We start from the raw sequence: 27,023 nt of genomic DNA, 5'->3' as shown, positions 1-27,023 counted from the left end.
GGGTCACCCCATTGGTCTTTTTCTCCCCAGTTACCACATCTCCCCTGCAACCTCAGTGACGGCAGAGGCCTTCACTGAGAAATGGCCTGTGTCTCTGGACAAAGGAACAGGTTAAGAGGCTCCTATTGTCGGAAGAGTGTGGGGGAATGCCCGTTATTTTCCTATCTTTTCTCTTGCTATTTCACCTGAAAGGTCAACCTGGCCATAGGGAACTGCATGAGAGCATGGAGGCTGAAACACTTTGAGGAACATGTAGGAGGGTCCCCTGAAGCCTGAGAATGTGGGTAGAAGCCCAAAGAGGAGAGAGCTAGAGGAGGAGACTATTTAGGTCTGTGTATGAGCCAACATGAGTCCTGGGATCCCCCTGAGCCTCATGCACAGACAGACCCAACGAGGCAGAGTAGAGGCTTGCAGAAGTGAACGACAGTATAAACGGCCACTCAATTCCCACATTAACCCCCGAGCGGTACGTGCACCATGTGGACACAAACAGCACAGCAGTGTCCTGAAAACTGCACCAAGACTGGAACAACTCAGAAGACAAGGCACAATACCTGTTGGACCATAGGTTCATGAATTGCTTAACAAAAACAACAGAAAAAGAAAAAGTAACAATCTCCAGAGGATTTTAATAGGAACCAGAGTCTCGAAACATAATAAGCAAACGTTCCAGGATACCACCCAAAACCACACAACAGAGCATACAAAGAACTAGGAAAATGTGACCGATTCTCAAGAGAAAAAGGCAATCAACAGACCCAGCCCTGAAATAATCCACATGGAGAAATTAGCAGACAAAGCATCCATTACAACCATGCTCAATGAGGTAAAGGTAAATCCTCTTGAAATTAATGGAAAGACGTTCTTCACAGAGAAGTAAAAACTATGAAAAAGAAGCAAATGGAAAGTTTAGAACTTAACATGCAATATCCAAAAGCAAACATTCACTGGATGGGCTGAATAACAGAACAGAGAAAACACAGGAAAGATTCAGAAAACTTATGGATCCATAGAAATGGCACAATCTGAAAAACAAAGAGGGAAAATGACTGAACAAAAATTAAGTCTCAGAGACATGTGAAACAATATTGCAAGTTCTACCTTTTGTGCCGTTGGAGGGTCTGAAGGAAAGGTGCAGAAGAAAATATATGAGGAAAAGAATAGTTGAAAACATCACTGATTTAGAGACACAGATCTAAGCTCAGAAAGCCTCACCCTGACACACAATCTGATAAAAAAAAACCAAGGTGAAGAATAATCTTGAAAGCAGTCAAGGAAAACGACCTGTTATACATCACAGAATGTCAACTTGAAGGACTGTGATTTCTCATCAGAAAACATAGAGACCAGAAAAGAATGGAATAACATCTTTAAAGTATTAAAGGAAAAGACCAAACCAGGATATTATATCCTTAAAGCAGGGATATCCTTAAAGACTGAAAGCCAAACAAAGGCCAAAACGAAGGCTGATGGAGATGAGAGAAAACTAAGAGAATTCATCACCAGACAATTTGCTATAAAAATATTACATGAAAGGAACTTCTTCAGGCTGAAGTGAAATGACACAAGAAAGAAGTAAGCTTGCAACTTCAGGAACAAAGGAAGGGCAACAACAGTGGCACGTATCTGGAAAACTTATCCTCTTACATTATTTTATATATGTATGAGTTTTTTTTTTTTTTTTTGGGCCGTGCCTGTGTGGCTTGCGGGATCATAGTTCCCCTACCAGGGACTGAACCCGGGGCCCCAGCAGTGAAAGTGCTGAGTCCTAACCACTGGTCCGCCAGGGAATTCCCTGTATATGTATGAAAAAAGGATACCACAGTGGCGTTCAAGTCATATAAAGGTGACACATATGACAGCTATAACAAAGAGTGGAAGGTAAAAGAATCTATATGGATGTAAGGCTTCTGAATTTTATTGAATTGGTAAAATATTAACTGTAGACTGTGAAACAATACGTATACATAGTGTTATTCCAAGAACAATTAAAAAATGACAAACTCAAGAAAATTGGATAACCTCAAGAGTCCTATATTTAGGAATTGTGGACAAGATAGCTAAAACATTCACATACGTGTTTTGTGAAAAGTTTTTCTCTTGGTTAATTGCCTAGGAGTGGGCTTTTGGGTCATATGGTAAGTATGGCCCTCTCAGCCAGCCCTGACCACCACTTCAGGTGTCACTCAGCAGGATCTGAGTGTGGTGTGGGCACTTCCGTTCTTAGCCAAGGGGGAACTAAGACTCACAACTAAGGCCTGACACAGCCAAATAAATATTTAAAAAAATAAAAATAATTTAAAAATTTAAAAAATAAAACCATCTCATTATTTCCTCTACTTTATAACACCTGGGACAGCAGGTCGCATGTACTCTTTGTACCTTGCCTCTTAATATGCCCTGGAGCTCTCTGTGTCAATGTGGAGAGGTCACCCTCATTCTTTTGTTTATACCTGCATTAATAGCCCCATACTACTGGACCCTTGCATTACTTCCAATCTTTTGCTATTGCAAACAATGTCAAAATAGAGAACCTTATCTCTGACATTTCGTGACTTTATCTGTAAGATAAAGTCCTAGGCGTGAGATTGCTGGGTCAGAGAACTGTCCTACATTTCCAGTTTCAAGGCTAAGACTTCTAAATCCAGGGCTCGGAGGAGAGTCAATAAAGCAGGCTCCTCAGTTTGTGCCTGTGGACTGGCACCGGTCCCTGCAATGAAATGGTGCAGAAATTGCGAGAAGTGAGAAAACTTAGAGCAATGTTCCATTGCTGTGTCATCCAAGTACATAATCATTTTTCTAAGTAGTTGATTTTTACTGATTTTATCTGTCTGTGATGACAGGAAAGAAAAAATGACTTCTGTGACTCTGCAAAATCACCAATAGCTTCTTTATTATGAGATTTCCTTTCAAATCATTTTAAATTCAGTAAAGTTTATTATCCAAACTTCTGAAAAAGTTGAAAAATAGGACTACCCCTAAACATGAAAGAGTAAAACAAAATTAGACTACACAAGAAGTGAAAACATAGCTCAATCATTTAACAGCAGTTCTGGGGCTTCCCTGGTGGCGCAGTGGTTGAGAGTCTGCCTGCCGATGCAGGGGACACAGGTTCGTGCCCCAGTCCGGGAAGATCCCACATGCCACATAGAGGCTGGGCCTGTGAGCCATCGCCGCTGAGCCTGTGCGTCTGGAGCCTGTGCTCTGCAACGGGAGAGGCCAGAACAGTGAGAGGCCTACATACAGCAAAAAAAAAACCCAAAAAGCAAAAACAAACAAACAAACAAAACCCAACAGTTCTACCCAAAAACTGGGTTCCCCTCTTAGGGGGTGTTGAGCCAAAAGACCTACCGAAGCCGAAGATCGGCAGAAGGAAGGATTTATTATTTGCAGCAAGTGAGAACAGTGGCATCTTTCCCAAATCAGTGTTTTCCTGAACAGCAAAATTGGGGGGGTTTAAGCTAAGGGTACATGCATATTCATAAAGGGGCCTGAACAGTATGTGCATATTCATGAAGGGGCTGAGTAGAGGAGGATTCAGCTTACAATTGGGGCAAAGGTCTACAGTCTAAACTTTAGTCCTGAGGGTCAGAAAAGATCAATATCATCATTCCCTAGCTTCCGACCAGTCTGGGGTCTTAGCAAGTAGTTAACCATCCTCCACCTGGGTGGGGGCCTTGGCTCCCATAGAACAACTCAAGGATATGTATTAGATTGTTATGTATATCCCTTGAGGAGGAACTAGGGCTCTGTTTTATTACTGCACTATTGTTTCTTTTTTGTTTGTTTGTTTGCGGTATGCGGGCCTTTCACTGTTGTGGCCTCTCCAGTTGCAGAGCACAGGCTCCAGATGCGCAGGCTCAGCAGCCATGGCTCACGGAGCCAGCCGCTCCGCGGCATGTGGGATCTTCCCGGACCGGGGCACGAGCCCGCGTCCCCTACATCGGCAGGCGGACTCTCAACCATTGCGCCACCAAGGAAGCCCCTGCCCTATTGTTTCTTGACTGCTTTTCTCCTGTTCTTGCTTTCCTTTGTTCCCTTAACATCATTAATTACTAAGACCTGTTCAAGGAGAAGCACTGTGGCCAGGCTTAGGTGACAAAACGGTTTAGGTCAGAATGGCTTCTCTTATGTCAAAAAGCTGTATCTGGTTCTTTTCCTATGGGGACGCCCTACCCTATCTGCCTACAGAATTGGTGGAATACCAACATATTCCGTTGTGAGAGATATAAGACCTACAAAATATATGGAAGAACTGCCAGAGACGGGCTGGCGGGTGCAAGGGGGAGGGTCTCCCAGATGAAACAAGTAGATAATGATACAATATAAAATGTAGTAGGTGCCAAGTGACACGGTGAGGCCTCACCTTTTTTTTTTTTTAATTTATTTGTTTTTGGCTGTATTGGGTCTTTGTTGCTGTACAAGGGCTTCTCATTGCGGTGGCTTCTCCTGCCGCAGAGCATGGGCTCCAGGCGCAGAGGCTTCAGTAGCTGTGGCACGCGGGCTCAGCTACTCTGCGGCATGTGGGATCCTCCCAGACCAGGGCTCAAACCCATATCCCCTGCACTGGCAGGTGGACTCCCAACCACTGCGCCACCAGGGAAGTCCCGTGGCCTCACCTTTTTACAAAAGGATCTGGCCACCCAGGCAGAAAAGCAGTGTATCAGGAATCATCCTGTCTGCCAGGACACCAGTCTCCAAAAAGTGGGAAGGAGGTGTAAGATGAAATAGAGATATGCAGGAAGAAAATGTTACAAATTCTATTTAATTTTATTATCTCATCCTTTTATTTTTTTAAAAATATTTATTTATTTGGTTGCGCTGGGTCTTAGTTGTGGCAGGCGAGCGCCTTAGTTGCAGCTCCAGGACTCCTTAGTTGTGGCATGTGAACTCTTAGTTGCAGCATGCATGTGGGTTCTAGATCGAACCCTGGCCCCCTGCTTTGGGAGTACAGAGTCTTAACCACTGCGCCACTGTGTCCCATCTTATCCTTTTAAATACGCATTATCCTATCTTTTTAAATCCTTTTATTTTGCAACGTAAATAATCAGTTAGCAGGGGAGAACGCATATACAACTTAAACAAATAACGTATATTGGGCATGCAGACTCACTAATTTTTATTCTGAAAGGTATGAGATCAAAAGAGCTGAAAGACTATTGCACTAAAAATGTAGAACTGGAGGGAGGGGATCTGATGTGTTGTACCATTCCACCCCCAGGGACACTGCCTGACATAGAGAAAGCAAAGAGGAATTATGTAAGCTCTGATACAGCCTTGGAAATAAGTACCTGCCTCAAGGGCCCAAGACACTTCTACAGGTGTGGTTGCTAAATATTTAAGCTTCCGGAGAGAGAGAGAACAAAACATCCTATATCTGTCCTACCATGAAGTTGTTATTCAAACATAGTATTTATGCCTTCTAGAGTTGAAAGAAAAATTAGAAATCAGCTGGCAGATCGAATTACATGGGTTTATACTCCATAAACACGTGGGATCTTGCTACCAGGAAGGCACAGATTTCTCTAAACCACTGAAGGTCATTTTACTTCAACAGATTTTAGAAAACCATGTTGGAAGCTAACAACTTCATAGGGTGAAAAAGCAGTTATGATTTATCTCAGGAAAACAAATAACGCTGGTCCTTTGAACTTATCTTGGTAATACCATTAACTTCTTTGTTAGTTGTGTTTTGCCACACTCTGGGAGTTAGAAATGCCTGAGGAGATCTTTCTAAGACACAAACCAGATCTGTACAGCATAAGCATGGCAAAGGTGAAATTAGTAGCCTGTTTCCAGCCTGAATTCCAAATGACATCAATGCCAGGAAGAGTGTTTCTTTGTACAGAATAGCTGACAAGGAGGTCATGGCATTTTCCACATTCTGTTGCACCAACTGCACACCAGTCTGTGACTTTCACTCACCTATTCCTCTCTCTCATGCCCAGCTAGAGTCTTTCAGTTTCATACCCAGAGTTTACAGTAGTGCCTGGCACACAGCTGGTACCCAGTATGTATTTGTGAAAAGGAAGGGAGAAGGGAATCTTTGGACAATATATTTACTATAATGTACAAAATAAATAAGGAGTAAAGGATATAAGTGTTTTTAATATATAAAGTATTCTTGAAACTCAACAACAAAAAGACAAAGATCCCAATTAAAAAATAACAAAGGATTTGAATGGACATTTCTCCAAAGAACATATACAAATGGCAGCATGCACGTGAAAAGATGCTCAATATCATCAGTTATTAGAGAAATACAAATCAATACCACAGTGAGGTATTACTTCACATCTACTAGGATGGTTTTAGCTTTAATAATAATAATAATAAGTGTTGGTAAGGATGTGGAGAAACCGGAACCCTCGTACATTGCTGGTGGGAATGTAAAACGGTACAGTTGAAATCAGTTTGGCGGCTTCTCAACAAATTAAACATGGAATTACCATATGGCCCAGCAATTCCATTCTTAGTTATGTGTCCAAAAGAATTGAAGACAGGCATTTAAACAAAAACAGGTACATGAATGTTGTTCATAGCAGCACTATTCACAATAGCCAAAAGGTGGAAACAACCCAAATGTCCATCAAGTGATGAATGCATAAACAAAATGTGGTCTATCCATACAATGGACTATTATTCAGCCATTAAAAGCAATGAAATACTAACACATGCCAAAACATGGATGAACCTTGAAAACATCATGCTAAGAGAAAGAAGCCAGACACAGAAGGTCACATGTCATATGATCCCATTTATATAAAATATCCAGAATAAGCAAATCCATAGAGAAAGCAGGTTAGTGGCTGCCAGGGGCTGGGGGTGTGGGGTGGGGAGCATGGGTAGTAACTACTTAATGGGTACAGGGTTTCTGCTTGAGGTGACGAAAAAGTTCTGGAACTAGATAGAGGTCATGGTTGCACAACATTATGAAATCTACTTAATGCCTCTAAATCAAACACTTATAAAGATTAAAATGGTAAATTTTATGTTATGTATATTTTAACACAATATTTTTTAATTTAATATTTTGGAAGATTTAAAAGTGAAGGAAGCTAACTTCAAATTAGTGATCTGCTTGAATTTTAATGTCTTTAAAAAGATTCCATCAAAATCTCGCTTGGAGATAAGAGGAGCTTTTTAGGATCAAAGTAGAGTTGCTTAGCTTTATTCTCTCTGTAGAGATGTAGAGGAATTAAGTATCCTGGATTCCTGGGAACTTAAATTGATTTAGTCAGCCATGATGATGTACCAAAAAGAACTCCATATGCAGAACTAGGACCCCTTAAAACATGCATTAGTGGATAAATAGAACTTTCCAGAAGGGATTAAACTTTCCTTTTAACAGGTTTTTTTTTTTTTGAAAACAGTTATTTTAAAAACTTCCTGTGGGGCTTCCCTGGTGGCGCAGTGGTTGAGAGTCCGCCTGCCGATGCAGGGGACACAGGTTTGTGCCCCGGTCCGGGAAGATCCCACATACTGCGGAGCGGCTGGGCCCGTGAGCCATGGCCGCGGAGCCTGTGCGTCCGGAGCCTGTGCTCCGCAACGGGAGAGGCCCCAACAGTGAGAGGCCCACGTACCGCAGAAAAAAAAAAAAAACCTCCTGCGTATTTGTGGTCATTTTAGACCTCATGAGTATGGACTTCTGAAAGTGTTGTCTAAAGTTCCCCCGGATGCAGCCCCTTCTACCTTACGATCTGCGAGTTATTTAGAAGCAAAGAGAACATCGGCCCCTGTTGTAAATGTATTAGGTACACATGAAAGAGAATAGGTCACAAGGAGGGAATCGATTCTTTAAACTAAGTAATTTTACAAGATTGCCCACTCAGCTCTTTTCTGTGGACTGTCTTCTCTTGCCCCCAGTGTTCTTGGCCAGGGGAAACCCTGCAGAGGAGGACCCAGCGCGATCAGCCGCTGCCTGGGAGAGTGGTTTATTTAAAATGCAGTCCCCACTTTGGGGCCCAGCTCCAAACCCGGGGGTTACCTAAATATACCAATTTTTTAAAATAAATTTATTTATTTACTGTTGGCTGCGTTGGGTCTTCATTGCTGCACGTGGGCTTTCTCTAGTAGTGGCGAGCGGGGACTACTCTTTGTTGCAGTCCGTGGGCTTCTCATTGCGGTGGCTTCTCTTGTTGCGGAGCATGGGCTCTAGGTGCGCAGGCTTCAGTAGTTGTGGCATGCGGGCTCAGTAGTTGTGGCTCACAGGCTCTAGAGCGCAGGCTCAGTAGTTGTGGCGCATGGGCTTAGTTGCTCTGCGGCATGTGGGATCTTCCCGGACCGGGGCTCAAACCCGCGTCCCCTGCATCGGCAGGCGGACTCTCAACCACTGCACCACCAGGGAAGCCCTAATCACTCCTTTAAATAAGACTCCCTGGCTACATGTTTTCAAGTGGGAATCTGAAATGGTAATTTTTTTTTAAGTATAGTTGATTTACAATGTTGTGTTAATTTCTGGTATATGACAAAGTGATTCAGAGAGAGAGAGATATATATATACATATATATATGCTTTTTCATATTCTTTTCCTTAATGGTTTATCACAGGATGTTGAATATATTTCCCTGTGATATACAGTAGGACCTTGTTGTTTATGTTTTCTTATACATAGTAGTTTTTATATGTTAATCTCAAATTCCTAGTTTATCCCTCCCCCACCCCTGTGGGTCTGTTTCTGGCTTGTAAATAAGTTGATTTTAAAATGGTCATTTTTAACATCAGAAATTTATGACCAGTGGATGGCCCAAGTCTGAAAAGTTATCTACCAGACTCTTTATGGGGTATTCAGAACTTGTAAAGTAAGGCTAGGAAGTTAATGTCCTGGAAACCTGGTGTTGATTTAATTTGTAGCCACTAATTAAAATTCTGTAAAGATGCTTTGCTTTCACTATGGAAATGGCTTTAAATGTGTGTTTGTGTATACTGCCTACAAATGGAGCCACTATGTGTGTATCTAGCAAGGGTCTGAAAAAGATGACTTAAGAAAGTCGTGTTAGGGGGACTTCCCTGACGTTCCAGTGGTTAAGACTTTGCCTTCCAGTGCAGGGGGTGCAGGTTCAATCCCTGGTTGGGGAGCTAAGCTCCCATATGCCTCATAGCCAAAAAGCCAAAACATAAAATAGAAGCAATACTGTAACAAATTCAATAAAGACTTTAAAAATGGTCCACATCAAAAAAATCTTAAAAAAAAAAAAAAAGATTCTAAAGCCACAAAGCAACTGTTAGTGTTCAGTGACCATCTGCACCGGCTGTCTTTGGGGCTTTGAAATTGATTTTCTTTTCTTTTTTAAAAAAATTTATTTATTTAATTAATTTATTTATTTTGGGGGGGTTGTGTTGGGTCTTCATTGCTGCGCATGGGCTTTCTCTAGCTGCGTCCGGGGTGGGGGGCTACTCTTCATTGCGGTGCACCGGCTTCTCATTGCGGTGGCTTCTCTTGTTGAGGAGCACAGGCTCTAGGCGCGCCGGCTTCAGTAGGTGTGGCACGAGGGCTCAGTAGTTGTGGCTCGTGGGCTCTAGAGTGCAGGCTTAGTAGTTGTGGCGCATGGGCTTAGTTGCTCCGCAGCATGTGGGATCTTCCTGGACCAGGGATTGAACCCATGTCCCCTGAATTGGCAGGAGGATTCTTAACTACTGTGCCACCAGGGAAGCCCCTGAAATTGATTTTCAAACAAAAAAAAGTCATGTTAGAGCAAAGATACCCTCTATTGATGAATGCTAGTTGGTGGGGGGGTAGGAATGGGAATACATATATACAACCTCTGATAATTATAAAATTATTTAAAAGCTTTGCTAATAAAGAACAAGAAATAATTAAACAAGAAATTATTACAAACAAAATTTATTAGACAAACACATCAATAGATTGAGTCTAAGAATTTGGTTGGAAAGCCACTGGGCCTTTTAAAGCAGCAGAAGTCCAAAGTCACACGCTTCGAGCATTACTCTGTTAAAATCTGAAGAAACAAGAAAGGTCAGGAAGTATAGCACTCCATGCTAGTCCATAGACAGATAAGCCTCCCACCTCCCTCCCCAGTCCTCTCTCCAAATGGAGTCTCCTGTGATTCTGGTACCTGAGAGGAATAGAATGTTTCCCGAGTCTTACAGAAATTCAGCTTCTTTGTTACAGGACTTGCCTCTGTGTATTTGAATTGCCTACTGGGATACATGGAATGTTGCTTTTGAGAAACTGAGAAATAGTTACTGAAGGAATATTTATCGATATGTAAAGTGAATAAAATAATATTCTCAACTATAGTAACTGCATTTTGAATCTCATCTGGCATCAGTTGTCTTTTAGAAAGTCATAATGCATTGTTTGGGGACACTTTTCTTCTTCAGAATAAAAGGAAAAGAGTCTAATTAACAAATTATAACTAAATAATACATATTCTCAAATCTTATGAGAGTCCCATGAATGTGAAATCTTCATTTAATTTGGAAGAAAGGGATATTTTCTCATTCCCGATAATAACTGAAGTAGATATTTCAAGGTTATAATAATATCATGTGTTCAGAATACCAAACAGCACGCTCTTACTTTACAAGAAGCCACTGATCATTAAATTTAATTATTAATGACACAGGCTACCAAGAAATAGCAAGGAATATGGTATCCATATAGATATCACCGGGCCTAAAGTCCTTGAATAAAGGTGAGAGTGAAACATATGTGACCTAGTTGGGGAGGTCTGGTTTTCTGAGATACGGGCTACAAATCATATCACATAAAAAACTAAAGGAAGGGTATTCCAAACAAAGCTGGCAAGAGAATTTTACAGAACTAATTTTTAAGGGAGATAACAAAAGCATCAGTTAGAATGCTCATCCATATATTAAGTTACTGCAGTTGAATCCATCGTAAATATGCTTTTTGCTTCCACGGTAGCTTTTTACACCCCAAAAATTATTTCTTTTACAGCCCCTAACGACCTTTTGCTTGTTCACCATGCCATCTTGGAGAGTCTGTGTGGAACAGAGTATCTTTCAATTCAGAATCTTAGATGAAGCTCTAAAAATGTTGAGTTTGTGCTTTAAAAAAATAGTCCAATTCATGACTGCAGCCTGTGCTGGAGGCGCGAACTCTCCCGCGGGTTCGATCACTATTGGAAGCCTAGGATTTGCTGGGACAGACATATTAGCCAAGACTGAAGTTTCACAGTATCGAATACTGAATACCCAAATGGGCACTCATGCATAGACCTCAAGATTTTAGTTGAGCCATTTGTCTCTTTGTTATTTTTATGCCTTTGGGGCCATAGCCGTGGTTTATCAAAGCTGTTCTCAAAACTTGTAGTGGGGCCTTCCCTGGTGGCGCAGTGGTTGAGAGTCCGCCTGCCGATGCAGGGAACACAGGTTCGTGCCCCGGTCCGGGAAGATCCCACATGCCGCGGAGCGGCTGGGCCCATGAGCCATGGCTGCTGAGCTTACGCGTCCGGAGCCTGTGCTCCGCAACGGGAGCAGCCGCAACAGTGAAAGGCCCGCGTACAGCAAAAAAAAAAAAAAGGAAAACAACTTGCAGTGGTGTGGAAGTGCGTCTACTTCAGCAGGCAAGTCTAGCAATAAAGCTGTTGCATTTCCCAAAAGAACTTCCGGTCTCCTCCGAAAAATCAGGTACACATTTTCTCAGGAATAGCCTGTGGAGAGACTGTTTGGAACGAGAGTTGCGCTCAAGTCCTAACCTTAAACGAAGACCTAAAAATGTAGACTGTTATGCATTTAAAAAATAGGCCATTTCACGGCGGCAGTGTGCGCTCACAGACTCAGCTTTCTCCAATTTTGTTCAGTATTTGGAAGGAATCGCTGGGTTTGGGCCAGTAATAGATTATGAAATGGGAAACAGCTGTGAAAAGGGAAAGCTCCTTACCCTCTGAGTGAGCCACAGCCTTTGAAGATTCCATCCTAGGTGTGAGCAGCTGGAGGGCGGGTCTTGTCTCCCTCTGGAGACATCCCATCCCCGCCACTGGGTTAGCCCCGCGCCGCGGAACACCCAGACCCTCAGAAAGAACCCTTGAACTGAATTAAGCCTGACCGAAAGTGAAGAACAAGGTCCAGAAACGGGAAGGTTTAAGGACAGCCTCCGTCTCCGGACACTTTTAAAGATGGCAGATCCTTGACCCTCTTTAGTGGACCGCGTGAATTCAAGGGTTCAGCGAGGCGGGGAGGCGCGCGGCGGCAGTCGGCGGGCGGCCTCTCCCTGCCCTCTGGCGGCGCCTCCCCGCAGCGGGAAGGGAAGGGGCGCGCAGACACCCGCGCACCAGGAGGGGGCAGTCCCTACGCGTTGGCGCCCCTCCGTGGGGTGGGGACCACAAGTCCACGCCAATCACTCGTGAATCCGGACGAAGTGGGGCCCGAGGGCCTCCGGGTTCATAGATGTGGGGCGTAGAAAGGGGTCAGGTAGGAGGGCCCGAGGAAAGGCGCAAAGGAGCCCCTGGCGGCGGCGGCCGTCAGCGGGAAGGAGGCGGCAGCCGGGAAGAGGACGTTGGCCGCCGAGTAAGAAGGGAAAGTCTGGAAAGGATGCGCGCCCGGGCCCAGCTGACCCGGGCTGGCCCCCGCCCCGCCGCCGCCGCCGCCGCCGCCGCCGCCGCCAGCCCCTGCCGAAGTCCCAGGCTGGGGCGCGCCACCTCCCGCCTGCGCCGCGCCTTCAGCGCCGGGGTTCTGCTTCTTCCACTTGGTCCTGCGGTTCTGGAACCAAATTTTGACCTGCGTCTCAGTGAGGCTAAGCGATAGCGCGAGGTTCAGGCGCTCGCACACAGACAGGTAGCGCGTGGCCCGGAACTTGTTCTCCAAGGCCACCAGCTGCTCGTAGGTGAAGGCGGTGCGCGCGCGCCGCGGCTTGGAGCAGCTGGGCTCTGAGCGCCGGCGCCGGGGCCGCGGGGAGCCCGGCGAGCCCGGGGAGCCCGCGAGGCTGCCCGCGCTGCTCTCCCCCGCCGCCGATGCCGCGGCCCGGGCCTCGGGGGAGCGCGTCAGGGCCTCCTGCAGGCGCGCAGTCCGCTCCCGCAGCTGCCGCCGCCCTGCGTCCTCCAAGTCCTCCTCCTCCGCCTCCTCCGCCTCCGAGCCCTCCAGGGGGGACGCCAACCCGGCGCCTCCGCCCGCAGCATCTAGGGGAGAAGGGGACGGTGATCAGAAGCCCGGAACTACACGGCCGGACCTGGTCCCCAGACCTGGTCCTCGTCCTCCCCAGAGCAGGCAGCTCTCTCCGCCCAACCCAGAGCCCAGCCCTGACCCTCTCCGGAATTGCGCTCCCTGCCCTCACCCCCACGACCGCTCTTAGTTGCAAGCCCTTTTCAGGAGGTGGGAGTTAGGGTTGCAGTGCCCGCTTTCTCTTCACCCACCTACTACTTAGTAGGCGTCCGAGAAGTGTATTTCGAATGAATGAGTGGCACTCCACATTAAGAAAAAATAACAACCTTATTGGACAACCTTATCGTTGTACATTAAGACATCTATATGTCAAGCGCGTTTGGGGCTGTCTCCCCAGTCCCTAGAAGCCTATTTTGGCCTGGAGCTGCCAGCAATTAAAAAAGAAGTTATTAAGCGCCCCCTCCTCCCTTTTAAAGTGAAATTCCCTCTTTCCCATCTTCTCTCTCCTGCCGTGTTAATAGAGTTTCAGATTTGTGCGGGGCCGGATCGATAGATGTCATCTATTAAAGGTAAGTTTTAATCGAACAATATTAGGATCAGACAGGGAAAGGGGGTTTGAAGTCGGTACCTGCAAGCTGCGGGCAGGAGATATGCAGGCGCCAGTAATAGAATATCGATCATGGGGGTGGGGAAAGGGGAGCGCGGCCCCTGCGAGGGGCGATCCGCACAATTACCAGGCAGACCGCCCAGGCCCAAGCGCAGCCGCCAGAGGCGCCCAGAGCCCCAGACAATCACCGCTAAACTTGGCGAAGGGAAGCGGGGGAGCTGCCTAGACTTCAAGCCTCTCCCTGACCTGAGCCCCCGATCTTTGGCGTCCTTCCAGGGAACCTCGTGCCCACGCCTCACCCAACTTGGGTCCTGCTGTTTTTTTGTCTTTCCTTTCAGACACAAACTTTCCTGGACCCCATCATCAGGTGTCCTCCAGAGTTAGGAGTTGTTTTGTTTGTTTGTTTGTTTTTGCCGCAAACGGCTTGTGGGATCCTATCGAACCCATGTCCCCTGCAGTGGAAGGTGGAGTCCTAATCACTGGACCGCCAAGCAATTCCCAGAGTTAGGTGTTAAATCAAAAGGGTTTCGAGGACAAACGACCAACAGCCTCCCGTCACCCCACCCCACTCCGGCCCCAGCCCAGTCAACGATTGGTCTGGGGAGAGTGAGCGTGCGTGGCAGCGGAGTCTCTGCATCTGTCTCTGGATGGTTGGAAGTGGGCCCTGGGTGCGAAAACCAGACCTCACTGCCTACTAAGACTTCGGACACATGATTCAGCCTCAGCTTCCTCATCCAGAAAATGGAGAGATGATGCTGTCTACCTCGCAGGTTTCGAAGTTTTTGCTGACTTTTATCCCAGTCTCTAGCCCAGGTCCTGGCACATAAGGGACAATTAAATGCCCAATAAATGAATGAGCCTGGACGAGGTGGGCGCTGGGTAAGAGTTTCCTCTGCGAGTAAATCAGAGCTGGGGTCCTTGCTTGCTTGGCGGGTGAGCAGGGACAGGCTTCGGTGACAAATCCCTGACCCAGGATGCTGGAGGCCCCCTTTCTGCGTCAATTTAATTACATGCCTGGTCCTGTGTGCCTCTCCCCTTGGGGAAGACGCCGCTAAGGGCTACTCACCCGATCCACGGCCCTCCCTCCCACCTTCCCATCTCATCATGTAAGCTGGGGCTTTCCGGGGCCGGAGGCCGCCTCGCATCCTTACCAGGCGTCTCTCGCTGCGGGGCCGGGTCCCGGCTGGAGTCCTTCCTTGCTTCGGCCTCTGCCAAACTTTTCTTGGCTTCCCGGGGAGCAGGGCGCGCGGCTGGGAGCGCAGCGCGGGTGAATTTCTGAGGGTCCAGGATGTCCAGAACCGAGAAGGAGATTTTGTGGTGGGAGGGAGCCGCCTTGGCCCCGCCGTCCTGCCATGCCAGCATGCCCGCCGCCCGCGGGCCGGAGGCCGGCGGCGCGGAGTCCGGGATGGCCGCGCTCGGGCTTGCCTTCGGCTGTGGCTCGGCCGCAGTTCTCAGCCGGTAGGAGGGTCGGGACGGCCAAGTGAAGCTGGGGAGGGGGGCGTGGAGAAGCCGCGGGGGGCTGAGCGCGGATTGGCACTTGGGCTGCCCAGGCCCCCTCCAAGTGCAGGGCGCGCTCGCAGCAGCCCCAAGACTAAGGCTCGGGGACCTCTAGCCTCGGCGAGGGGGCGCCTTGGTGAGTCTGATGCGCGCTCCCGCCGGGACAGCGCCGCCGGCTCAGCGCTCCTCCGCCCAACCTGCGGGAACTCGGGGTGCGCGAGGGAGGGAAGTCCGGACGCTTTCTTCCCGGAGATCCTCCCAATACACCCACCCAGACTTGGGCTGTGATTTGCACCCTTCCCCCAGTGCACCCGCCTTTGAATTGGAGATGCAATTGAGGCCAGCACTGATTACTTCAAGGCAACGCTCAGCACATCTCCTGCTTCGCCAGTGAATCACGGCAATGGCCTCAGACCTGATCACCTCGGATTTAAAAGCCCTCATGTTCTCACAGTTTACAGTTAACAAAGCCCTTAGACTTGCGCGATCACGTTTGATCCTCTGAGCATCCCTGTAGGTGGGCGTGGCCTGGCAAGACTATTATCTCAGCTTTAAGATGAGGAAATTAAGGTTCAAAAATGAGAAGTGACGTTGCCCAGGGTCACTGTTAGTTGGTGACAGAGTCCGGATTCGAACCCAGGGCTTCTTTCCCGGACCATTATTCTTTTCAGTACGTCCTGCTCGCTAGGAAATAACGAAAGAAAGTCCCGCACTGTGTCAGAGGCTTTCCCTTCCACTCTGGAGGTCAGAGGGCAGCAGGGGTTTTGGAGAGATGTCTGAGCCTCCACGAAGATGACTTGACGCTTTGGAAAACTTGCGGGTTGCGGTCTCAGAGCCAGGTGAGATGCTCTGGTGGGGGCAGGTGAGCCAGGTGAGGGTGGCTGCCCTGGCCTGCAGAGACGCCAAGCGCAATGCCTGATGCCCTTCAGGGCTTCTTCAGAGTCACAGATTTGATCATGTGCACAGATATTGGGTCTCTGGGAATCAGGCTGCATCTTTGACCCTCATACTCCCCTCCCCCTAGCCCCAAGAAGAAAAAGGTTAAAAGATGTTTGCCTGGTTTGGATTTAAGGTCAAAGAACAGAGACAATTGTAAAAGCTTCCATTTGCCCCACCAAGTCCTGTGGGATGGTGCACATCAGTCCTCGGGGAAGCTTCCACCAGCCAGGCCCTTCTTAACATTCTTTTTTTCCCTTTTGTTGTTTGGGGAGAAGTCTGAGCGCTAAGCATTTATCTCAGCGGCAGATTCTGAGGCTTCTCCTACCCCTCTGCCCAGAACTACCTCTAAGGCTGTTGTCCCTTTCTTCCCTGCCCCATGGGGTTTCCAAACAATGACTTGGCAATTAAGATTGTCCGGTCAGGTAGGAGTAGGAAGGAGAGGAGAAACCTTCTCACTGAAGTGCGTGGGGGAGGAGGGAGGGGCGTGTGCTGTTAATCCTCTCCGTTATTGTAGAGAAGGTCTTACAGGCCAGCTTCTAGGAGCTTTTCTCATTCAAACCTCGTGGCCCCTCCCAGAGGCGGCCACTGTATTCCCTGGGGACTTTAAAGCCCTGCCGAAATTCAAGCCAGCTTCAGTCCTAAAGCAGAGATGGATTGTGCTTTTAAAAGGAAATCAGAACAGGAAGTGCCCTGGCCAAGCCCCATGGACCACCTCCCATCAGAGGGAATGTGGGCCTTGGGAAAACCAAAGCAGGTGGCCATGGCACTAAAGTGTGGTACCCAGGACCCTGGATTACCAATCACAGAACCTTCCAGATCACAGATAGGGTACTTTGTTTTTGGTTTTGACAACTCTTTCTCACCCAGTTCTCACTTGATTTAAAAACAAACAAACAAAAAAAAAACCTTCTTAAACAACAAGATCCTACTGTATAGCACAGGGGACTGTGTTCAATATCCTGTGATAAACCATAATGGAAAAGAATACAAAAAATAATGTATATATGTATAACTGAGTCACTTTGCTGTACAGCAGAAATTAATACGACATTGTAAATCAAGTATACTTCAATAAAATAAAATTTTTTTTAAAATCTTTCTTTTCTTTCTCCCTCCCCACTGATCCCAGTCCCCTTTTACATTTTTCCACCCACATTCATATTTTTTCAGATTTAGGTTCTTCAATGTAGCTAGAAATAGATCTCTTTAAGGGAGCTCCAGAATGGACGTTTCTGGCTTCTCATGGTCCCTCTTCTTATCTGTTCTGTAAGAAATATTGAAACCACTTTCACAGGAAGGTGGGCTGGCATTCCAGAGGGCACCGAATGCCCCCAACCAGAGTGACATGTAAGGCACAGAAGCCAGGGCAGGCCAAACCTGGGTCATTTTCATTTCACTTTATCAATTGTCTCCAAAAATTTTGTTCAAATAATATGAATCGTTTTTCCTTTGAGGTCCACAGGTGTTAAATACAGAAAAGGAGCAGAAAGAGTAGAAGCAACAAATTGGAAAGTCAAGAACACATAAAGGCCATGTGCTTTAAGACTGTGAATCTTTCAGAACTCCTATTAGTTGTCTTTCTTTTTTCCGTGTCCTTTATTTCTGATATGTGTGTTCAGTGCAGCACAAGGTTATGTGAACCCTTGCACTCGGGACTTGGCATCTGGAGACAGATGCCACAAGAAACACCGCGGTGTCTCCCATCAACACTGCAGGAATAGAAAATGCTCCCTCTTATTCACCCAACTTAAAGAGAAGCACCCCACCCAAAGAACAGGTTAAATTCTTCAATTTGGTGAGGGGAGGGCGTGCCTTGGGGAATTGTGTTTCTGGCCACCTGCTTCGTAAGTGACTAGAAGGCAGTGAGACTTCATATGGGAACAATTTGGAGATGTGTTGACTTGCTAACGTCCTCGTGCGTGTATTTATACACAAGGTGTTCCTATATAATAAGGATATCCAGAGCCAGCAAGCCCCTTTCCCCCTGTGCATGGAGTTGATTTGTGTTTTCAGCGTGGGCATTAAAATTCCGCCTGAGTGCTGTCTTTAAATTGCTTTGATGCTAGGTGGGTTCCATCCCTGACCTGTCCTGATGGCAAGTGATGGCTGTAACAAGCTCGGGATCAATATTCATAGCGGGTGTCCTGGGCTGATAACACTATCCAAGACAATGCTCACTATCTGTGCAGACAGCTGAGATATTGCGCCATTAGGGATGTCGTGTTAAATAACCTGATCCATTTCTGGGGCTATTTAATGAATTTCACAGTTTAGATAGTATCTTTAAGGAGAAGGCAAAGTCTATTCTGGAGGCACTGATGCAAATCAATGGTGCCAAGCTTCCCGAGCTATTCCACAAACAAAGTGGCCTATAATTCCAGCACAGCCTTGAGAAGCTGCTGCCCGAGCCGTGAACAGTGTTAGCAATGGAGAGAATTTGCAGTATACGCAGGGGGAGCTGTGTTAAAGCACCTTAGATAAAATCTTATGCTCCTGAAATAAAATACAACTTAAATTCTCTAGGTAAAACCCTGCAGTTTGGGCCAGCCCACGGGGTAGGACATTAATGCCAAGAGACAGCTTCATAAGGCACATCTTGGTGACAAAGGGGGAGTAGTGAACCGCGTACTTCTTTAACTGAAGTCTGGCTGCAGAATGGGAGGGGCGAGGCACTGGATGTTAAAAAGAAACTACTGGCAGCAGCAGAATCAGTTGTTAAATGTTTACTTGACTCTGTACCTCTTTGCTGGAGAGTTCATTTACAGTTAAAAGCTAGTTTACCATTTCCCCCCAGGGCTTTGAACTCTGGCTGCCAAGCAGAGCAAGTATTCCTCTGAAAAACCTACTTCGGAGACTTTGATTTGTGAAAGCTCAAAGTGTAGCCCTCCCACCTGTCCCCAGTCTGCAACCCAAATAAAAATGTTTACTTAATATATCTTGCTTTAAGAAATCAGTATTTCTTTTTGGAAATCAACAGGTTAAAAAAACAATTTCTTTATTTCAGAAATTTGGAGGAAGCATCAAAGAAGGTGAGAAAACAATGGGAGGGGGTATTGTCCTGATAGCGACAATTAGTATTCACAATAATTGCTCTTCTTTCTTGGGCACTTGCTCTGGACCAGGCACTTGGCTAAGCTTTTGCTTATTTGGGGTTATTTCATTTAACCCTCCCCATGCACGACCCCATGAAGCAGGCACTATTATATCCCCAATTTACAGTCGAGAAAACCAAGCTTAAGAGCACGTTTGCCCACGACCCCAGAGCTAGGAAGTGGTGAAGTTGAGATTTGAACAAGGGAAGTGAGATCTCAGAGCCTGGTTCAGTAAAGTTCTTCTCTTCAAGGAAGTCACATTCCTGCTCCAGGGTGAAGTCCAATTGTAGACATTTATCGAACGGCTTTCCTTCAAAGTTACACACAGAAATGGGATATGGAAAAGGACCTCTGAGAAAATGACTAGAGCTCAGGCACTGCCTGGGAGGAGACCGTGGTGCAGGTTTTGGGATGCAGTTTTGGAAGCTGTTACATTCAGTGTTTTCTAACGTTTTAAGATATTCCCAGGAGAAACCCAAGAGAAGGGAATTGCCAGGCAAACCAAATTGCTCTGGGCATCTGGAAAAGTAGAGACATGTCATTGGGAGAAAGAGAATGGGGGAAAAATGCCAAGTGACAAGCTGAGGACATATGAGGAGAGACTTGGGGAAGGACAGAGACAGAAGGAACAGAGACACAATGCAGGCTCTTTCTGACCACGAGCATCACACGCCATGTTCATACCGTACAAAGAGAGGCACAGGCAGAACACAGACAAGGGAGAAAGGTAGAGCTTGGCAAGTATATGAAGCACTTGCTTCCCGGGTGAATGGAGACCTGTAGGATCTATCATTCTTGGGGGATTTCCTGCAAGGCAGGGGACAAAGTCTTCTGTTCCCCACCTCTGTGCCCAAATGTCACGCCTTCAATCTTTTTTTTTTTTAATTGAAGTATAGTTGATTTACAGTGCTGTGTGTGTGTCTGGTATACAGCAAAGTGATTCAGATATATATGTGTTCAGATATATATATATATATATTTGTATTCCTTACCATTATAGTTTATTACAGGATATTGAACATAATTCTCTGTACTATACAGTAGGACCTTGTTGTTTATTTATTTTATATATAGTAGTTTGTATCTGCTCATGCCAAATTCCTAGTTTATCCCTCCCCCACCTCCTTTCCCCTCTGGTAACCATAAGTTTGCGTTCTATGTCTGTGGGTCTGTTTCTGTTCCGTAAATAAGTTCATTTGTATCCTATTTTATTTTATATTTTATTTTATTTTTATTTTTTAAAAGTTTTGGCCACACCAAGTGGCGTGCGGGATCTTAGTTCCCTGACCAGGGATTGAACCCGCTCCTCCTGCAGTGGAAGTGCGGAGTCTTAACCACTGGACCGCCAGGGAAGACCTGTATCATATTTTAGATGCCACATGCAAGTGATATCATATGATGTTTGTGTGTTTCCGTCTGACTGACTTAGTGTGATCATCTCCAGGTCCATCCATGTTGCTGCAAATGGCATCATTTCATCCTTTGTTATTGATGCCTTTAATCTTCCTTTCCTGGCCTCCCTGCCTGCAGCCTTGCTGCCCCAGCAGGCTGTTCACCTCACATGGCTATGCTAACTCCAGCCCTGGGAGGGCCAGCCCTCGGCCTCCATGAGCAAGCCAGCTGGCCGGGGACCCTGACCGGCTGGAGTACCTGTGACTCACATTGAAGGGCTGCTGCTGCTCCAGCTGTGGGTGGTGCCCTTGCAGGAAGGCTGATCAGTGCTGCCCGATCTCCACATTGCCTCAAAGAAACTGGAAATCTGAACTTTTTTTTTTTTTTTTTTTTTTTTGCGGTACGCGGGCCTCTCACTGCTGTGGCCTCTCCCGTTTGCGGAGCACAGGCTCCGGACGCGCAGGCTCAGCGGCCATGGCTCACGGGCCCAGCCGCTCCACGGCATGTGGGATCTTCCTGGACCGGGGCACGAACCCGCGTCCCCTGCATCGGCAGGCAGAGTCTCAACCACTGCGCCACCAGGGAAGCCCGGAAATCTGAACTCTTACGTGACATCTCCAATGCTGGTAATCAATTCACAGTGTTGAAAATCAGGCCATCAGAAACAGGTCTGTGGGTCACAAGTTTGCCACTCCAGCCATGCATATGTCAAGTGACCCCACCTTCACTGTTTGGGTGTTTCCATGGCTACTGTGGTTCGTGGGGTGAAGACTAAAGACCTCTGCACTGAATGCCAGGCTCTTCACTATCTGTTCCAGCTGCTTGTGCAGCCTTGGTCCCTGGACAGGCTAGGTTCTGGGTAAGATGTGTGTGGGTCCCCTGCCCACGCATGCTACCTTCTCAGAGACCCTGGCCAGCCCTTGGATCCTGGTGAGTGGGCAGTGGGCTTCCATCCAGCCCGGGTGGACATCTCTTGCTTTTCGGGATCGGCATCCTCATCCCCTTTTCTGGTACTGGTAATTTGACTTTGCTCAGATATCCCCCTGACATGTGGTAGTGGTGGGATCGCCAATCAAGGGCCCCAGGGTGGGAGTGGCCTCCTGCAGGACCAATCATGCTCTCTCCCGCAGGAATCTGAAGCAAAGTGACTGACACTGGCTTGGGGCCGCTTCATCCTAGCAGCAAGACCTGAAAGAAACCGTTTGCTATTTCCCACTCCTGGAGTTGATGGTTCTGGTACTTTCTGAGGTCTGGTTGTTGAGCATTTCCTTTGCTTCTGTAAATTGCCTTAAAGCCTTCCCAACTCTCCCCTTGCTGCCCCTGCCCCCATTTTGGAATTCAATTAGCTGGGGTCAAAGAACCCTGCCTGGCATACAGACTGCCTGGTCCTCAGACTGTCCTGAAGCCAGGGCCACACAGCATTTGTCTTTGTGCCCATTAGCACCTGGCACTTAGCAGGTTGAAGAGCTGAAAGGAATAAACTGTGGCCTAACAGCATAAACCCAACGTTCCTCAGTCTGATTAAGATAGATTGGAAACCCCACACCTTAAGAGGGGGTGCAGACTGAGCTGAAAATAAGAATGAGATCCAGAAATGTTTAGCTATGGATGTAGTTTTATAGTGGATCCAACTTCCTCAGGGGAAATCCCATGAGTTTGTTGAGCACCTTATGCTTTTATGCTGGGCAACCGTGCTCTTTGCAAAAGAAAACTGCAGGGACAGAAGAGATGTGAGGAAAGAGGTGATTTATTCCCCTTTCACCCAGCTACAGGTCGGCAATGGCCACATTCCTGAACCAAAGGCCACAGCTCTCCTGCAGCTACAGGTCTTATACGGTTGTAGTAAGAACTCAGGCCTAGGGGTGGTGAAGGTTCTACTGTTGCTATAGCCTCTGAGGACAAGAGCTTTGCTGCTCCCCCTTACCACTGCCCACACCTTATTAACGAACAAGCATCTCATGGGAGTGTACTGAGGGTCTAATGCCAGATCCTAAGAACTCAGAGACTGATTTAAAGCCACGAGCTCCCCACCCTTTGTACAAACTCGGAACAGGCTCCATGGCCAAAGAAAGGCTGAAGAAACATGGAAATCCTGGGAAAATGTCACTCACTTTATCATCTCCCACAAACCTTTGCCCAAGTGGCTCAGAAGCACTTGAGCAGATAGCCTGAGCCTCCCCTCACTGTCTGCTCGGAGACCCTGCCGAGCAGCCACCGGAAGTAGGGGAGAAGCAAGCCAGGAGCATCACTTACAACTTCGACAATCAGCCCCTCTGTTAACAATGTGCACGTATGAGGGCAATATCCTGGATGTGCTGTCTTTCTGCAAAGTGATTTTTTTTTTTTGACTGCGTTGGGTCTTGGTTGCTGCACGCGGGGTATCTCTAGATGCCGCTAACGGGGGCTACTCTTCGTTGTGGTGCACCGGCTTCTCATTGCGGTGGCTTTTTTTTTTTGCAGAGCACGGGCTCTAGGTGTGCAGGCTTCAGCAGTTGCAGAGCACGGGCCTTAGAGCATGTGGACTCCAGTAGTTGTGGAGCGTGGGCTCCAGGGCTCAGGCTCAGCAGCTGTGGCTCAAGGGCTTAGCTGCTCTGCAGCATGTGGGATCCTCCTGGACCATGGATCGAATCCATGTCCGCTGCATTGGCAGGTGGATTCTCAACCACTGCACCACCAGAAAGTCCGAGTGATATTATTTTAGGGAAAAAAAAATCACAGAGTCATAGATCACCAGAGCTGCCAGAGGTCATTCTGGAGTCTAGAATCTAGAACCTGGTTACTTAAAGGAAGGTCTGTGGCCCAGCAGCTTGTTAGAAATGCAGAGTCTCAGGTTTCACCCGAGACCCACTGAATCAGAATATGCAATGTAATAATGTCCCCCAGGTAATTCACATGCACCTTAAAATTTGCAAAACACTGATCTAGATCTGAAGAGCAACAGCATCAGCATTGCTTGGGATCCTGCTGGAAATGCAGGTTCTCAGGCCCATCCCAGTCCTCCTGAATCCAAACCTGTATTTTAATAAGCCCTCCAGGTGATTCTAATGTGCACTAAAGCTGGAGAGACACTTCTGGATCAATGGATCTCCACTTTTTTTTTTTCACTAAGGCCCACCGTGATAAGACAGAACTCCTTGGCTCACGTAGGCCTCCCTTGGTCTGGTTTCACTTTCCAGGGAAAACAGACTTTGGTCAGAATGAAGGGTCTCTGCGGGTAGTAGACACCTGCTAATCTTGCCTGCACGGTGTCTCTTCCTGCTTTCTTTCTCTTAGTCTGTTTGGGCTGCTAAAACAAAATACCACAGGCTCAGTGGCTTATACACAACAGAAATTTATTGCTCATAGTTCTGGAGGCTGGGAGTCCAAGATCAGGGTGCCAGCATGTTCGGGTTCTGGAGGGAACCCTCTTCCAGGTTGCAGACAGCCGACTTCTTACTGTGTCCTCACATGGTGGAAGGAATGAGCTAGCCCTCTGGGGTCTCTCTTTTTATTATTTATTTATTTATTTATTTATTTATTTATTTATTTATTTATGGCTTCGTTGCTGCGCGCGGGCTTTCTCTAGTTGCGGCGAGCAGGGGCTACCCTTCATTGCGGTGCGTGGGCTTCTCATTGCAGTGGCTTCTCTTGTTGCAGAGCACGGGCTCTAGGCACGCAGGCTTCAGTAGTTGTGGAACGTGGGCTCAGTAGTTGTGGCATGCAGGCTTAGTTGCCCCGTGGCATGTGGGATCTTTCCGGACCAGGGCTCGAACCCGTGTTCACTGCATTGGCAGGTGGATTCTTTTTTTTTTTTTTTTTTTTGGCTGCATTAGGTCTTCGTTGCTGTGTGTGGGCTTTCTCTAGTTGCGCTGAGCGGGGGCTACTCTTTGTTGCAGTGCGCCGGCTTCTCATTGCGGTGGGTTCTCTTGTTGCAGAGCACAGGCTCTAGGCACGCGGGCTTCAGTAGTTGTGGCATGCAGGCTCAGTAGTTGTGGCGCACGGGCTTAGTTGCTCCGCGGCATGTGGGATCTTCCCGGACCAGGGCTCAAACCCGTGTCCCCTGCATTGGCAGGTGGATTCCTAACCACTGCACCACCAGGGAAGTCCCGGGGGTCTCTTTTATGAGGGCACTAGTCCCAGTCATGAGGGCTCCAACCTCATGACCTAATCACCTCCCAAAGGCCCCACCTCCTAATACCATCACCTTAGGGGTTAGGATTTCAACACATGATTCTGTGAGAACATAAACTTTCAGACCATAACACTCTTGTTACAACGCCCTGCCTTTTGCTGGGGACATTCCTCCCCCATTCTATGTGGCCGTGGTGAGGCTGTACTGAAGTGCCCCTCCTCGGCACCTAAGTCAGGCTGCATCATCACAGTACCTCTTCCCCCTGAACACAGACATGAGGGCCAGTCAGAGTCCTTTCTGCAACTATCAGGCCAAATTGAGGAAAATGTTCTTTACCATGTGGTTTACCCAGGGCTCTGTGGCCTGGAACTGCCACAGCCCTCCCTCCCCACTGCCTAGAGAGAGCCTGGCCACACGGGGAGAAGGAAGTGAGCCCAGAGAAGAGAGCAGAGCCAGGAAATGGAGAGTCAGAGGACCCAGAACTCCACCAGTCGAGCCTCAGAACCAGCTACATCGGAAGCCATCATTGCTAGACTGGTTACAAGAGCCAATACATTCCTTTTAAATTTAAGCCATTTGCTGCTGGGTTTCTGTCACTGGCAACCAAAGAGTCCTAGCTAATACAAGCAAGTCTGGAAGGATTTTACACACATCTACTACAGCAAAAGAGGATTGGAAGGATTCATATTTAAGCTGAAATTCAGACATGATCTGTAGACTTGTTATTGGAAATGTAAGAGGCCAAGCTCTTACATCCCTGAACCCTGGAGTGTTAATGTGCCGCTTGACTAGCTCTGGCCCCAAAGATATAAACAGGAATCTGTTGGGTCTGGATTCTGGGGCAGCTTTTGTCTTTCCTGGTATAAAGGGCAAGACTCAGTTGTCAGAGGCCCTTTTCCCTTTTCCTCTCCTTTCTTTCTTGAAATGCAGACATGATGCCTGGGGGTACAGCAGACATCTTGAGAGCATGAAGGTGAAAGCCTAAGGATGGTGAAGCAGAAATTTGGAAGTAGACTGTTTCCTGACGTTCCTGGGAACTGCTGTACCTGCCCAGGCCTGACTTCCTCTTGGCTTCTTGATATTTGAGAAAGAGTAAGTCTATCTGGTTGAGCAACTATAGGTGGATTTCTGTTACGTGCAGCCAAAACAACTCTAACTTATACAATGCTCTTCTGTTACATCCAAAGAAAGGTCATGGACTTTTGGGTTAGGTCTGAGCCCACACTTAGAGAGATCTGTTGCCTTGGACCAACATGTCATTCTTCAGGTGAGAGACTCGGGTCCCTGTGTTCATTTCCTATTATTGCTGTAACACATTACCACAAACTTAGTGGCTTAAAAAACACAAATTTGTCCTCTCACAGTTCTAGAGGCAAGAAGTCCTAAAATCAAGGTGTTCTCAGGGCTGTATTCCTCTGGAGGCTGTAGGGGAGAATCCATTTCTTCGCCTTTTCCAGCTCCTAGAGGCTGCCTGCATTTCGTGGCTCATGGCTCCTTCATATTCAAGCCCAGCAGCGTAGCATTTTCAAATCTCTCTCTCACCTCGGCATGACGTGTTGTCATGTCTCCTCTGACTCTTCTCCTGCCTCCCTCTTTCCTTTATAAGGACTCTTGTGATTAGATCGAGCCCATGTGGATCATTCTGGATAATGTCACATTTCCAGATCTTTAGCTTAATCACATCTGCAAAGTCCCCTTTGCCATGTGAGGTAACACACTCACAGGTCCTGGGAAGTAGGACGTGGGCACCTTCAAGGAGCCATTATTCTGTCTCCGTAATCTTAGATATAGAAACTGATTTGCCCAAGGTCATGCCCAGCTAATGGGAGAGGGAGAACTACACATGGACTCGCCACCACAGGCAGAAGTGCCCTTTCTCCTCTTCCTCTTTGGCATGAAGCTAAAGCCCAGCCATGCTTCAAGGTCCATTTCAGGCTGCCCCTCTGCTCAGAAACCACAGCTGCCCTCCACAGCCCACAGAGTCCATCGTCTTGGCTGTGTCTGTCACTCACTGGCACTCTGCACACGTTTGATCAGTAATCTTAAAAGTGTACGTCTTGTCCTCTGCCCAGTCTTGACTCAAAGGCAAAGATCACACTTTAGACCTTTTTGGACCCTGGGATCCACGGAGCCCACAGAGTTGAAGTTCTATACATGGGTGATGTATGGCTCATGATGATCCTGGTAGATTATCCAGACTGACTCACTCAGTTCCTGTACCACCGAATCTGGAATGCAAACACTGCATTTCCCAGACTCCCTTGCAGGTTGCACTAGGTTCCACCAAGCCAGTCATGA

General features: G+C 47.3%; 1 protein-coding gene across 1 annotated transcript; it reads right to left on the bottom strand.

Annotated features, from left to right (window-relative positions):
- Nucleotides 1-12,370: 12,370 nt before the first annotated feature.
- Nucleotides 12,371-15,056, bottom strand: NKX1-2 (NK1 homeobox 2; the record flags this gene model as incomplete). Its single annotated transcript, XM_081233513.1, has 2 exons — nt 12,371-13,104; nt 14,846-15,056. 2 exons carry the CDS (start codon nt 15,054-15,056, stop codon nt 12,371-12,373), a joined length of 945 nt encoding a protein of 314 aa, XP_081089639.1.
- Between the last annotated feature and the right edge of the window lie 11,967 nt (nt 15,057-27,023).

Source organism: Mesoplodon bidens (genome assembly GCF_964165515.1).
Source record: "Mesoplodon bidens genome assembly, chromosome: 1".
Classification (NCBI taxonomy): Eukaryota; Metazoa; Chordata; class Mammalia; order Artiodactyla; family Ziphiidae; genus Mesoplodon; species Mesoplodon bidens.
The sequence above is the reverse complement of the archived record's forward strand: the minus strand, read 5'-3'. Positions and strand labels throughout refer to the sequence as shown.